Genomic DNA, 12,440 nt, shown 5'->3' with positions numbered 1-12,440 from the left:
GGTCCCACCACTAGTGTCTTCATCAACAAAATGGCTTTACTGAAATTAGCTGCACTGGTGATGGCGGGGCTAATTAGTGGTAGAACGACACATATGTTGTCAATTTACCCCAGAGGAGTCTGTGAGTAGTAAACAATGATTTCCTTTCATCGATTTGTTGCTCGTTTATTTTCTCTTGTAAAATTTGATTTTTCATATATATTTAAAACATGCAATTTTCTCTAAACATATTAATTAAAATATTCTTCTATTTATCGAAAGTTAAACTGAGTAATTATGTAAATTTTACTTTATGTTAGCATATTGTTTCATTGTTTCTATTTATGAATTTATTTTACATTTTTTATATATATTACAATAAAGACAAAAATTGAAATAAACGATTTTCAATGTTAATGTGAATTGCGAACTTAACATTCAAAAACTGAAATCTTTATTTAAGAATAACTGAAATATTTTGGAGTATTTAAAAGAAATATTTGCATATCCATTTTACTTTAAAATTATGCGTAAATACGGTTTTTCTGTAATTCTTAAAACTCACAATAATCTAAAAATCAGCGATTGTCTTTCTCAAGAAAATCTTAAAAAAAATAATTTTTATACATGAAGCGGTAATTGATAAAACGTTAACCAAATATCTTTTTTTAAGACAAAGGTTTATATTATATATAATCCATAAACCTAACGGTTAAAATTATACACCAAACCCACTATTATTACAGTCACCAAACCTGAACTTTTTCAACCGGAAGCCTCGTTCTGTCCAGGAAATGGAATGGTAACTTTTCGTGACGGTCCTCCTTTACTGACCCCGAGCTGTGTCCCCACCCCTAGGCCTGTCAAATGCTCGCTACAGCGTATGTGTATCCTTTTTCTTGCTCTTCATAACATAATCAAATTTTAAAGATGAACGGATTATATATGATTTTTGTTTAATTTTTAGTAAATAAGCCAATTTAATACTTACATTGGATAAAGAAACTTTTCGAATATTGAATAATATTATTTTTATAAATATGTACACATTTTTTAAAAAAATAATGTCTAAAATTTCTTGTTTACCGTTCACTTAGCATAACATTATACTAAAATAGAATTAATCAATCACTTTCACAATATCATTATATTATTATAACTACACAATCAACCCCTTTCCTTATCTTAGCTTCAAAGACATTCAATCATGCATGCATCAAAGACATGCATCAAAGACATGCAATGCTTTTTGCTTAATACAAGTACAAGTAATAACGCTGTCCCTTTTTTCCGTCACCAGGGATAATAACAGGAAGCCAGCCCCGAGGTACAACCTGCTGAAACAAAGGATACATCAGTGGGTGAACAAAACTCCCAGTGGCGGGAAACACCTTCAACAAATGTTGTTCATGTGAGATCTGCTGTATTTATGTACTCTTTTATTCATATACTCTTACATCTATATACTTATTCATTTCACATATAACACCACTAAAGTTTTGTTTGTTTGGAATCTACCCACGTTACCATAATCCGTAAAATTGATAAACCAACCATTTCTTTCATTAAATATACATATTGTTTGAAAGATTGATTGACTTTGTTAAAAAAATAAATAATGCTTACACTTTTTTTCCTTTTATTATCAAAAAAATATATATAATTTCGCTTTCCCTTATTTTTGTTTCAGCGATAGAGTACACATATTCAGACAGATCTTGTGTGACGCGCCTTAGAACATTATTAAGGTATTTGATGTATAACGAGATCGTATTTTCCCGAACATTTCAGTAACAACTCGGAATCGGGGAATTCCCCTAGAGTTATCGGTCTTGTCGATAAGAATTATCGTTCTGAAGCGAACAAAAATGGCCGCCAAGAGGGATGGCCGAGGCCGCTTTACGAGCAATCTTCCGAAACAAGTGCGATTTAAGAAAACTTATGTTACTACAGAACATAATTACCAAAGCGGACATCAGTGCCCTGGGGATTCCGGCACGTACAAGAAATGTCTTTTACTTAATAACGTAAAAAATCTTTGGCAAAATGTCAGTTGTGATTGGATGGATGGACAGCGGGTGATGGAGTTAGGGGTGCTGTTGGAAAACTTATCATCTTGTTCGCATTGTCGGATGGGTCCCATCCCTCTATATAAAGAGAACATTGTTGGAGAGAGACGGAGGGGTTTGGGGGGATATTTATACATAATGTGTATGAATCCCGAGTTCGGAGAAGTGAACATGGATCCCTATGGCAAAACGCACCGCCAAAATAAGAAAACAAATGGGATGCCGTGTTTTGTAGTAAATACAAAATTAGGAACAGGTTTGTGAATTTTTATGATTTTAAACCAAATTAAATATAACTGGTATAAACAACAAGTAACTAATAAATATCAGTGCACATCAATTTTCATCATAATTTTCTAATATAATGAAAAAATATCTTAAGCAATGATTGACAGTCTTGGGGGGCCAGACAGAGTCAACAACCTTCTGTCAACTTTAAACATTCCTACTATAAACAACAAGACATTAATGGTGATGAAGCGCCATGCAGGAGAAAGTGTGGAAGCTGTAGCTAAGGTTACTACAAAGAAGGCGGCTGAGGAAATGTCGTTAGTTAAATTCAGTTTACTTTTTCTGTTCTGATGAACCAAAAAAATCATATGATTATTTTTTATTCTAAAATGTAATAAATTGTAGACAAGCCATCATAAACAGTTGTATTATTTTTTTTTTCATAGTGAAGTTGCTGATGCAGAGTCGACTAAAGCTTTGCAAGGAGTAGAATTGCTAGAGGATTTGGGTGTTGGGGTTTTAGCAGATGCATCACCGATAACAAAGTAAGTAATTGAAACACTTGATATACACGGTTTGTTCCCGTTTTGCACACATTTGAAAATTAGGTATCGAAAAAATGTGTGCGAAACGGGAATTTTACCAGGTGAGTTAATTGCTTAATTGCTATAGTCTATATCACAGTTCCAGTGAGGGCAATTGACAATGAAATAAATAAAACATATCTACTCGCAATTGATATTTACATTTATTACATGTTACAATATAACTTGCATAAAAACCCATTTACATATAATTGACATCCATGTTCTTGAATTTAATTTCAGACGTCAATTTGGTCACGAACAATTTCATTAATTTATTTAAACAAGAAAGATTACTGCAAAACTATTGTATATGTAGTGTTTTTGTTTAACTTGCTGTCTATATGTAGTACATGTACATGTAACAAGTTTGAAGAGAAAATATGTTTTAATGTTCAATTATTGCTTTTGCTGACATAAATGGAGGAAATGTGTTTAATAAAAACGCTGCTTAATATTTTTCAGTTATACTATGGCTTGAATAATCGAAGAAAATAGACAAATTGTATGATGATAAATCGGCAATTTTTTATGTTTCAAAAACTGTAAAGATATTTTCACAAAATCTTTTAAATGTAGACCTACATGTAATTCATGCATGGTTAACCTTCTTCAGTTTGAAGTTTATCGAATCCATATTAGAATTATTATTTTAGTCGGAATTTTTTGTGCTTCATGTATTTAGCTACTGATTTGAAAAAAAAACCCAGAAAGTGGCCTGCGATATACTTAAGCAGTGATGTCATAAGAACTTACCGAGTTAATATTAAAATTATTATTTTTGTCGAAATTTGTTGTGCTTCATGTATTGAATCAGCTTCCAGTTGGCTTGGAACCAGAATTTTCCCTCAATATTCATTTAATTTTATATTTAAGATAAATGGAAAAAATGTAAAAGTCAAATCATGTAATCATTATTCTTCTTATCAGTAAGCGGAAATTAAAGACTAAAAATATCATTATCTTTATTTTATCAAATGAAAAAATGGTGAGTTACTAGTAATCAGACATAAAACACAACAAAATATCTATATTCTTTTTGCTAATTCATTGTAAGGCGCTGATTAAAAAAAACCAGGTAAAAATCCAAGTAAATTCTTTGATTGAAAGCAGACTATAATTTCTATCACAACACAAATCACACCTATTGTTCTATACCTAATTATCAAATGTGTGCAAAACGGGAACACACCGATATACACATGTACAAGAAAAATTGTTCACAGTTGTATTATTGTAATTTTTATATTTTTTAAAACAATTTTTTAGAGAGATTCTGCTAAAGACCAATTTGCCTGTTAGTTTTGATGACTCTGATAATGAATTGGCTGATACTGACCACAGACGGTAAACAAAACAACAATATTTATCTTAAGAAAACATATTTAACGATTGTAATTTGTAAATAAATTTGCATTTTTTAAAAAATTGTTTATGTTCACTGTTCGCTATTCATTAAAAATTATTTCATAATTCTAGAGATAACACAGGCATGGAATCCCGTATTTCTTTAGGACATTCCGACCCTTCTATTTCCTAGATAACAATTCCAAACACTCCCACAGTTGGTCAAACAGAGTAAGTTCATTATTGTTGCATATCACATGTACTTTGCATATAATTTGTTTATATACAAGACACACACACAGACAGATATATATATATATATATATATATATATATATATATATATATATATATATATATATATATATATATATAATCCTTGTGAATATGAAATTATATGATGTCTCTAAATTTATGAAGGCTCAGTAATTGTATTCTATGAAATAATTATAGGGACGACACTGTTTGTACACCAGTTAACACAACTTGTCCACAATCCTCACCTCCAAGGAAAAGAAAAAGATCTTTGTTCAATGTACAGGCAAGAAAATTGTGAACCAAAAGCTGGACAAAAAGTTCCCATGCAAGACCAGGAGGGGTATGACTAGTGCTGTGGACATGTGCTTGGCATAAACGAGGATTCAATAGCCTCACAGGTATTTGGATTTTTTTAAATGTATATTGTTTGTGTAGAAAGTGATTTTTATCAATGCCTGTGTTTATTACAAGGATTTGAAGAAATATTAGATCATTGTATAAAAATTGATGGTTCAGTTTTCACAGGAACAAAATGACATTAAAATTTGCAAAAAATATATTGTTTTTTATAGCACATACATTTTTATGAGCAAGTCAAAATACGGAAAGAAAGTACTAAAGACAGTAGTTGGTCACAGGACATGTGGAACTTGCCACTGGTGGAGACGGAATCGTCCTGGCATCCCAGTTAGAAACCATCGATGTGTTCAAAACCATGGTGGTAGTGCAAGAAGCATGGAGAGTTCGACTGGTCTCAAAGGAGTAAAGGAGCTGATTGATGAGGGAACACCTGTGGAGTACATTGAAGGGGATGGGGACAATACCTTAATTGCCCGTTTACGATCAGAGCTGAATTTGGAGATGAAGAAGAGTTTTGACAAAAACCATGGGGTGAAAAACATTGGGAAGTGTTAACTAAGTAAAACTGTTATTATGCATATACAAAAGTGCGTGAAACATGCTTTTTCGAAAAAACAGGGTAATAAACAAGGATTAGAAGAAAATCTTAGAGGACTTATTCCACACCAGTTCGGGGACCACCAGTACTGCAAACCAAGAATTTGTGGGGTTTTGCGTAAACAAGGAGAGATATATCAACACAGAAGCTTGCCATACAAATCAGCATTTTATGACACAGATTTACGACAACAATTAGAGGCAGTTTTTGAACCTATCATAGCCAATGCTGAACAGTATATCGATCTTGGATTGAGTCAGCAGTGCGAGCACGGTAATCGTGAGATAACACTGAGAGCTCCGAAGTCCCTCCATTATGGAAACTCCGAGTTCATCGACTTTAAAGTTCATGCTACTGCAGCTTTTATCAATGAAGGACAAAGATATATCTCAATGGTAGATATGTTGCAAATATAAGCATTGTATTATTGCTTTTGAGAATTGAATTGAATGCAAGTTATTGTGTGTTAGAGTTTTGAGGTGAAGCTATTAAAATATTTTCATATGCAGAAATTATAGAAAAGGTTATTGAAACATCTCAAATATTTTAAATTTCCACCCAAATATGATAATTTCCACAAGGTATGGTGAAAATATATTACCTTGGCTTCAGTTTATGTTCTGTTATTTATTTTATTTTGACTAACATTGAATACCTTTTATTTATATTAGTTTTTTTCCAGTATATACTAATGTATGGAGACAATTTCCAGACTCAGAATGTTCTTAATTATTTTCTTGCTATCAATATGTATGAAGTTTAAAATAAATGGAAGATATATTTTTTTATAAAATACTTAAAAACCAATAAATATATTGAAATGCCTTTTTTACCCCAAAAAAATCCATTATGCATAATTGATTAAAAATTATCTATATCAGGCCCATGAAGAGAGCGGAGTTTCTCCTGGGAAGTTTACCGAAGAACATGCCAGGAAAAGGATGAAGAGACGAGAGGAGGTGCAGGAAAAAATTCAGCTCCCTTCAACAAAGCTAAGACGTCTTGTTCTGAAACAAGAAAGAGCTGTAACTCAGGGAGCTCAGGAAGCACTGGAGGGAGATTCCTATCAGTCTGGTAAGTCTAGGGCGATATATTTTATGTACACTACAGAAGTGTACAAATACTTTACTGTCATCATGCTTTCACATATATATTTACCGATACACATAATGTATACTTATCTTAACAGGTACTGGTCACAATAAGCATCCTGATATTGAAAAATTACCAGATCCAGTTGTTCCTGGTTGCTTCAAACCAGTGACTCTACCATCAGCAGAAGAACCTACGTTGGTTATGTTTGATCTTGAAACCACTGACCTTTGTGAGTTTTCTAAGTTATATGTTTTCATTTTTAAAATGTTTAAATGTATTAACAAAGATATTTTTATTGCTTATAATATATTACAGTTCGAGGAAGGCAGATGCCCCATATTGTGCAAATTGCTGCTGAAGAGCTGAAAAGTGAGTCAACATTCAATACCTATGTTCGACCCAAGATCCCTCAGACTGAGAACGCACGACTAGTAACTGGTATTGTTGCAAATTCTAGTGGCGTGTCTGTTTCAGGAAAATCAGAGAAGTCCGACAATATTCATTCTGCTGCAGATAAATTTATGAGATATTTGACAAAATTCAAAAATGTGTGTTTAATTGCTCACAATGGCCGGCATTTTGATTTTCCTGTACTTGTTTCGACATTCAAAAACATACAGAAAGACACTCAGATTTCCAGTGTTGTGACTGGCTGTGTAGACAGTCTAGCAATGTTTAAGAAGTGTTTTAAAAATCAAGATTCATACAAGCAGGAGAGTCTTTACCGATCCCTTTTTAACGACAAATACTGTGCCCATAATGCGGTAGACGATGTGAAGGCCCTAGGAAAGCTTGTGCAGCGTGCATTGCTATCACAGATAGATACCCTTTCCTTTACATTTCCTCTCAAAGCAGTAATCCAGCAACTCATTTACAATGGTGAAAAAGCTAGAAACTATAATTCTTTGGCAACACTTGTGCAGAATGCTGTTCTTTCAAAGTGTATGGCAGGAAAAATAGCCGGATCTGGGCTGACTCTCGGACATCTTAAGGCGATCAAGAATCGTGATGGTGAAGATGGACTCAGAAACACTTTTCTTGTTAATACAGAAGGACAATCAAGAGTAAGCTGCACTAAGAAAACACTAGATGATGTTGTATCTAAACTCATGAGTGCTTTGTAAATGATTGTGAAGTCAAGTAAACATGCTTTTTTTGAAGAACCATTTATATATGTGTGAATACCTATGTAATATAAGTATAAGCATTTACATATAAATATATTCACTATTCTGATGTATTTGTACATTATGTATCTGATTGTAACATTTCAAATGAAGATATCAAATTCTTGAGTTGATTAAGCATGTTTATGTATATCAGATTAGCACTTCTCAGATTTTACATATTGGGGGAAGGGGTAGTAGAAACTAGAATTTAAAAAAATGACGGTAAAAACAAAATTTGTATCTGAATTTGTTGCTTATAGATGTCTTTAAATTTTTGTTATACTAAATATTGGTGCACTTTCATACTTTTTTTTTATTTTGGGCCATATTGTACTCTTGTCTGTATTTCACTAACACATTCTTGGAAGCCATGTTTGCAGTCTGAGTGAAAGAAAAATTATAAGACCTTTATTCTTGGATTTGTTTTTTATTGCATTCTCTTTCTTATATATTTAACTAAATAATATGAAGCAATCATACAGTTCTTTTTAAATTATTGGATATTATGAACTGAGGTTTGATTTACATTTAGTGCTGAAGCAACGAAAATCTCAATGGCATACTTTTCTAAATATTTTGAAAACAACATGGTAAATTTTCACTCTTTTTTATAATATGGTACTGAGATATATGGTTATTGTAAAAATGAAAAGTAGAGGTCTATAGCTAATTAAGCTCGTTATACATTGAATACCTTAAACCTAAGTTCACACCTGCCACCTTGGTATTTTCCAGTTGGGGGCAGTCCTCTAGGGTATGAACAAATCTTTCAATTTTTTTTTTATTCAAAAAGTTATGTATAAGATTAAAATAATATCCTATCGTTATATAGCAACACATCTCATGTGATGTTAAAACGATTTACCCAATCAAATAGCGAGTTACAACAAAAATTGAATATTCTTTAATCGGATCAGAAGTGGGGTTCAAAAAGAAAACAATTGTATGAGATTTGTATTGATTCCTGTAACAATCTGTTGTTGGTTTTTTCAAATCTCGCTTGTAAAACATAGCATGAAATAAATAATCCCGATTGATATTACGAAGTGAAGTAACTTTTAGATGCTTATTGGTCCTATAGTTTATGCATTTATTTAAATTGTAGGGCATGAAAGCCATTTATTATGCAAATACAAATATATTTTAAAGGTATGATTTTAATATAAGTCGGATCATAACGTACATCATAAGTTGTCGCCTTAATATGTTAACATTAAGTTGCAAACTAGTGTGCACAATTGCTATACCAAAAAGCTTAATGTCGGGGTATTAAAATGTCGTTCTGTAGAAATACATGTGGTACATAAAACTCATTTTATACGCTTCAGCCTTAAAGGTAGCACATCGGTAATTAACCAATCAAAATTAACTTGATCAATTGTACTTACATACATACTTAAGAATTATTTTTGCCTAGTCTTTACATTTACCTTTGTTCATGTTCAAAATTGTCATACCAGTGAAGATACAAACTTAAGGGAAAACACGTTTTGAGGATAGACTTTTTGGAAGCTAGATATTTCGAGAAATATATCGTATGCATATTTTCATTTTCTTTTTTGTTAGCTGATAACATTATCTCCAAAAAAAAAGAATTTGAAGAAAAATGCAAACCGATTTTTAAAACTTTTTTCCCTTTTAGTGGTAATATGGTGAAAACAATAACTGGTGTGATACCTTGAAAAAGACTTGTCAATACAGCACACAAGATGTACACGACGTGTATAAAGGTTTGTTGTTAAACGTGTTACTCTGACACTATTGAACATAAGGGCTCGTGAGTGATATATAATTTTTCTACTATACTCTGCCCAAGAATTTCGATTTATCTGATTATATATAGATTTTCTAATACTCCGGGTATACTATAGACTGGGCAAACTGTCACTGCTGACTTCCAAGTGCTTGATTCCTATTAATAATAGAGACCAGGTGCCTTTATCTTATGCAGATTTGCTACGTCTTGAACTAATTTCCCAGATACCAATACTGTGATGTATCTTTAGATTACAGGTAGCACACAACCATATATGGATGTAAACTATTTAACAAACAAACCGGAAACAATATATAGTGTCTTAAACCTAAACACGTAACCTCGTAACATCCGGAATACTAAATTCCTCCCCTTTTGAATATGATGGACATCAGACATTTATGTTACTATGAATGTTCGTCATAAATTATCAAGTTCATATGGAAGAATACTACACGAATTGACTAGATTACTATTGACAAGTAAGAACTGTAAAAATCAATTAAAGAAAAAAATATGCCTAACATATCAATGCATTTTCTTGAATATACGAATAACATTTCACAAAACGTTATAAAATATTATTAAGCAACATTAACACAATTGTCTATATACAGTATTCTTGGTTCGCCTCTAGTCCTGGTACCGTTTAGGGAGGGTGTTACGCGTAGATCGGATTGGATAGCGTTTTTGTTGTGTGGGAGATAGCGGTATTAATGGCACTCCCATGTCACACGACTCATCAGACACGGGGCTATCCTTATCTCTGAATTGTTCTGTAACAGCATTTTGAACAGTCGACGAAAATGCACTGTTTTCATCTGGTACTAATACGGGCGAAGATAATTGTGATGCTGCAAAGACGGCCGATCTCAGCTGGTCAGTATGTCAGTGTGGTCCCAGGTGCGACTTCATATGAGAGCGGTCCTGTTATTGCAGCTATGATACCAGAATCCACTTCTCTCCCAGTTCTCTGTAATCATGGACTGTCACATGTGTGCCCTTTTCAAACAGACGAGCTGGTTCTGAAATCATTGCACGTATTTTGTCTTGCTGTAATTCCACGGCTTCATGGACACTTGTTATACCCCCCGCAAACAAAGTTTGGGGGGGGGGGGGGTATATAGGAATCACCTTGTCCGTCCGTCTGTCTGTGCAATCGTGTCCGGTCCATATCTTTCTTATGGAGAAACATTGGAAGTTCTTACCTCACACAAAAATTGCTTATGACCTAAGGGTGTGTCATGACCTTGACCCAAGGTCATTTGGGCAAGGTCAAGGTCACTGGCAGAAAAAATGCAAAATTCGTGTCCGGTCCATATCTTTCTTACGGAGAAACATTGGAAGTTCTTACTTCACACAAAGATTGCTTATGACCTAAGGGTGTGTCATGACCTTGACCCAAGGTCATTTGGGCAAGTTCAAGGTCACTGGCAGAAAAAATGCAAAATTCGTGTCCGGTCTATATCTTTCTTATGGGGAAACATTGGAAGTTTTTACTTCACACAATGATTGCTTATGACCTAAGGGTGTGTCATGACCTTGACCCAAGGTCATTTGGGCAAGGTCAAGGTCACTGGCAGAAAAAAGTACAAAATTCGTGTCCAGTCCATATCTTCCTAATGGAGAGGCATTAAATGTTCTTACTTCACACAGATTGCTTATGACCTAAGGCTGTGTTATGACCTTGACCCAAGGTCATTTGGGCAAGGTCAAGGTCATTGGCAGAAAAAATGCAAAATTCGTGTCTGGTCTATATCTTTCTTATGGGGAAACATTGGAAGTTTTTACTTCACACAAAGATTGCTTATGATCTAAGGGTGTGTCATGACCTTGACCCAAGGTCAATTGAGGAAGTTCAAGGTCATTGTTTCAAAAATGCAAAATATTGTCTGTGTCATGTCTTGTATTAATGGAAATATTAGAAGCTAAAATTTCACACAAAGCTTGCTTGTCTCAGGCCACATAAAACTATTTTTAGACTCTCATCCCCGTCTCTCTGAAAATGGCCTGCCCCGATGAATTATTTTCAGGAAAAAAAAAATTGTGGAAATTTTTTTTTGCAAAAAAATCCGGTTCAGTATACCATTAATTCAAAATGTAATAAAATATTAAATGTTTCTTAGTGGGGGGTATCAATTGTGAGCTTGCTCACAGTACCTCTAGTTTTAAGACAGGTTAGTCTTGTACACAGTTCCCTCTCCATCAGTAGCTTGGCAGGGGTTTCACCGGTAGTTGTGTGTGGTGTGTTTCTATACGTCAAAAGAAAATTCGCAAGACTTTTATTCAGTGAAGTTTGATCCATTTTTGAAGCTCGCAAAGACTGCTTGAGAGTCTTCAATAGTTTTTCTGTTAGCCCTTTTGTTCGAGGGTGGTATGGTGCCAAGGTTGTATGTCTGATACCATTGTACTGCATGACTGACGGAAGCAATCAGAGAGAAATTGAGGTTCGTTATCTGAAACTAGCTGGTCTGGCAAACTATTTTAAGAAAATATTCTCCTGAGTTCGTCTACTGTTTTCTCTGCTGTGGTTGACGACATTTGTACTACTTCTGGCCTTTTGAAAATGCGTCCACTACTACCAAGAACATATTGCCTTGGAAAGGTCAAGCGAAATCAACATGAATGCGTTGCCATGCAAGTTGTGGCTATTCCCAAGGGTGAATTGGTGCTTCAGCGGGCATTGGTCTATTTTCTTGACATCCCTGGCAGCTCTTTACAATTGTCTCTAAGGCTTTGTCAATACCAGGCCACCAAAAACAGCTGCGGGCTAGTGACTTCATCTTAACTATTCGTATGTGTCCTTCATGAAGTTCATTCAATACTCTTGATTGACGGAACTGTCTCTCTTTGGTATGGGAACAATGGATGTAGCCCATTCACTGTGCTCTAATTTACTTAGGATTCAAGCCTCCACTAGATGATTCAATTCCTTGTCCACCTTAGGCCACAATGCGAAGGGAACTGCACGAGCTTTCCAGAAATTTTATGTCA

At 34.0% G+C, this 12,440-nt stretch overlaps 1 protein-coding gene across 1 annotated transcript; it reads left to right on the top strand.

Annotated features, from left to right (window-relative positions):
• LOC117681609 (uncharacterized) lies at positions 1-4,803 on the top strand. The gene is made up of 8 exons (XM_066073670.1): positions 1-121; positions 726-860; positions 1,280-1,390; positions 1,670-2,596; positions 2,726-2,824; positions 4,133-4,210; positions 4,343-4,441; positions 4,664-4,803. Exons 4-7 carry the CDS (start codon positions 2,433-2,435, stop codon positions 4,401-4,403), a joined length of 402 nt encoding a protein of 133 aa, XP_065929742.1. The 5' UTR covers positions 1-121; positions 726-860; positions 1,280-1,390; positions 1,670-2,432; the 3' UTR covers positions 4,404-4,441; positions 4,664-4,803.
• Positions 4,804-12,440: the final 7,637 nt, after the last annotated feature.

This window comes from Magallana gigas, chromosome 10 (assembly GCF_963853765.1).
Source record: "Magallana gigas chromosome 10, xbMagGiga1.1, whole genome shotgun sequence".
NCBI classification, from domain to species: domain Eukaryota; kingdom Metazoa; phylum Mollusca; class Bivalvia; order Ostreida; family Ostreidae; genus Magallana; species Magallana gigas.
Note: the sequence above shows the minus strand (reverse complement) of the source record. Positions and strands in the feature narration are given on the sequence as shown.

Bases quoted from the DNA above. Each gene is read 5' to 3' on its own strand.
- LOC117681609 (XM_066073670.1), top strand. From the start codon at position 2,433: ATGATTGACAGTCTTGGGGGGCCAGACAGAGTCAACAACCTTCTGTCA. The intron at 2,597-2,725 runs GTTAGTTAAATT...TTTTTTTCATAG, and splicing joins AAGGCGGCTGAGGAAATGTC to TGAAGTTGCTGATGCAGAGT. The intron at 4,211-4,342 runs GTAAACAAAACA...TCATAATTCTAG, and splicing joins GCTGATACTGACCACAGACG to AGATAACACAGGCATGGAAT.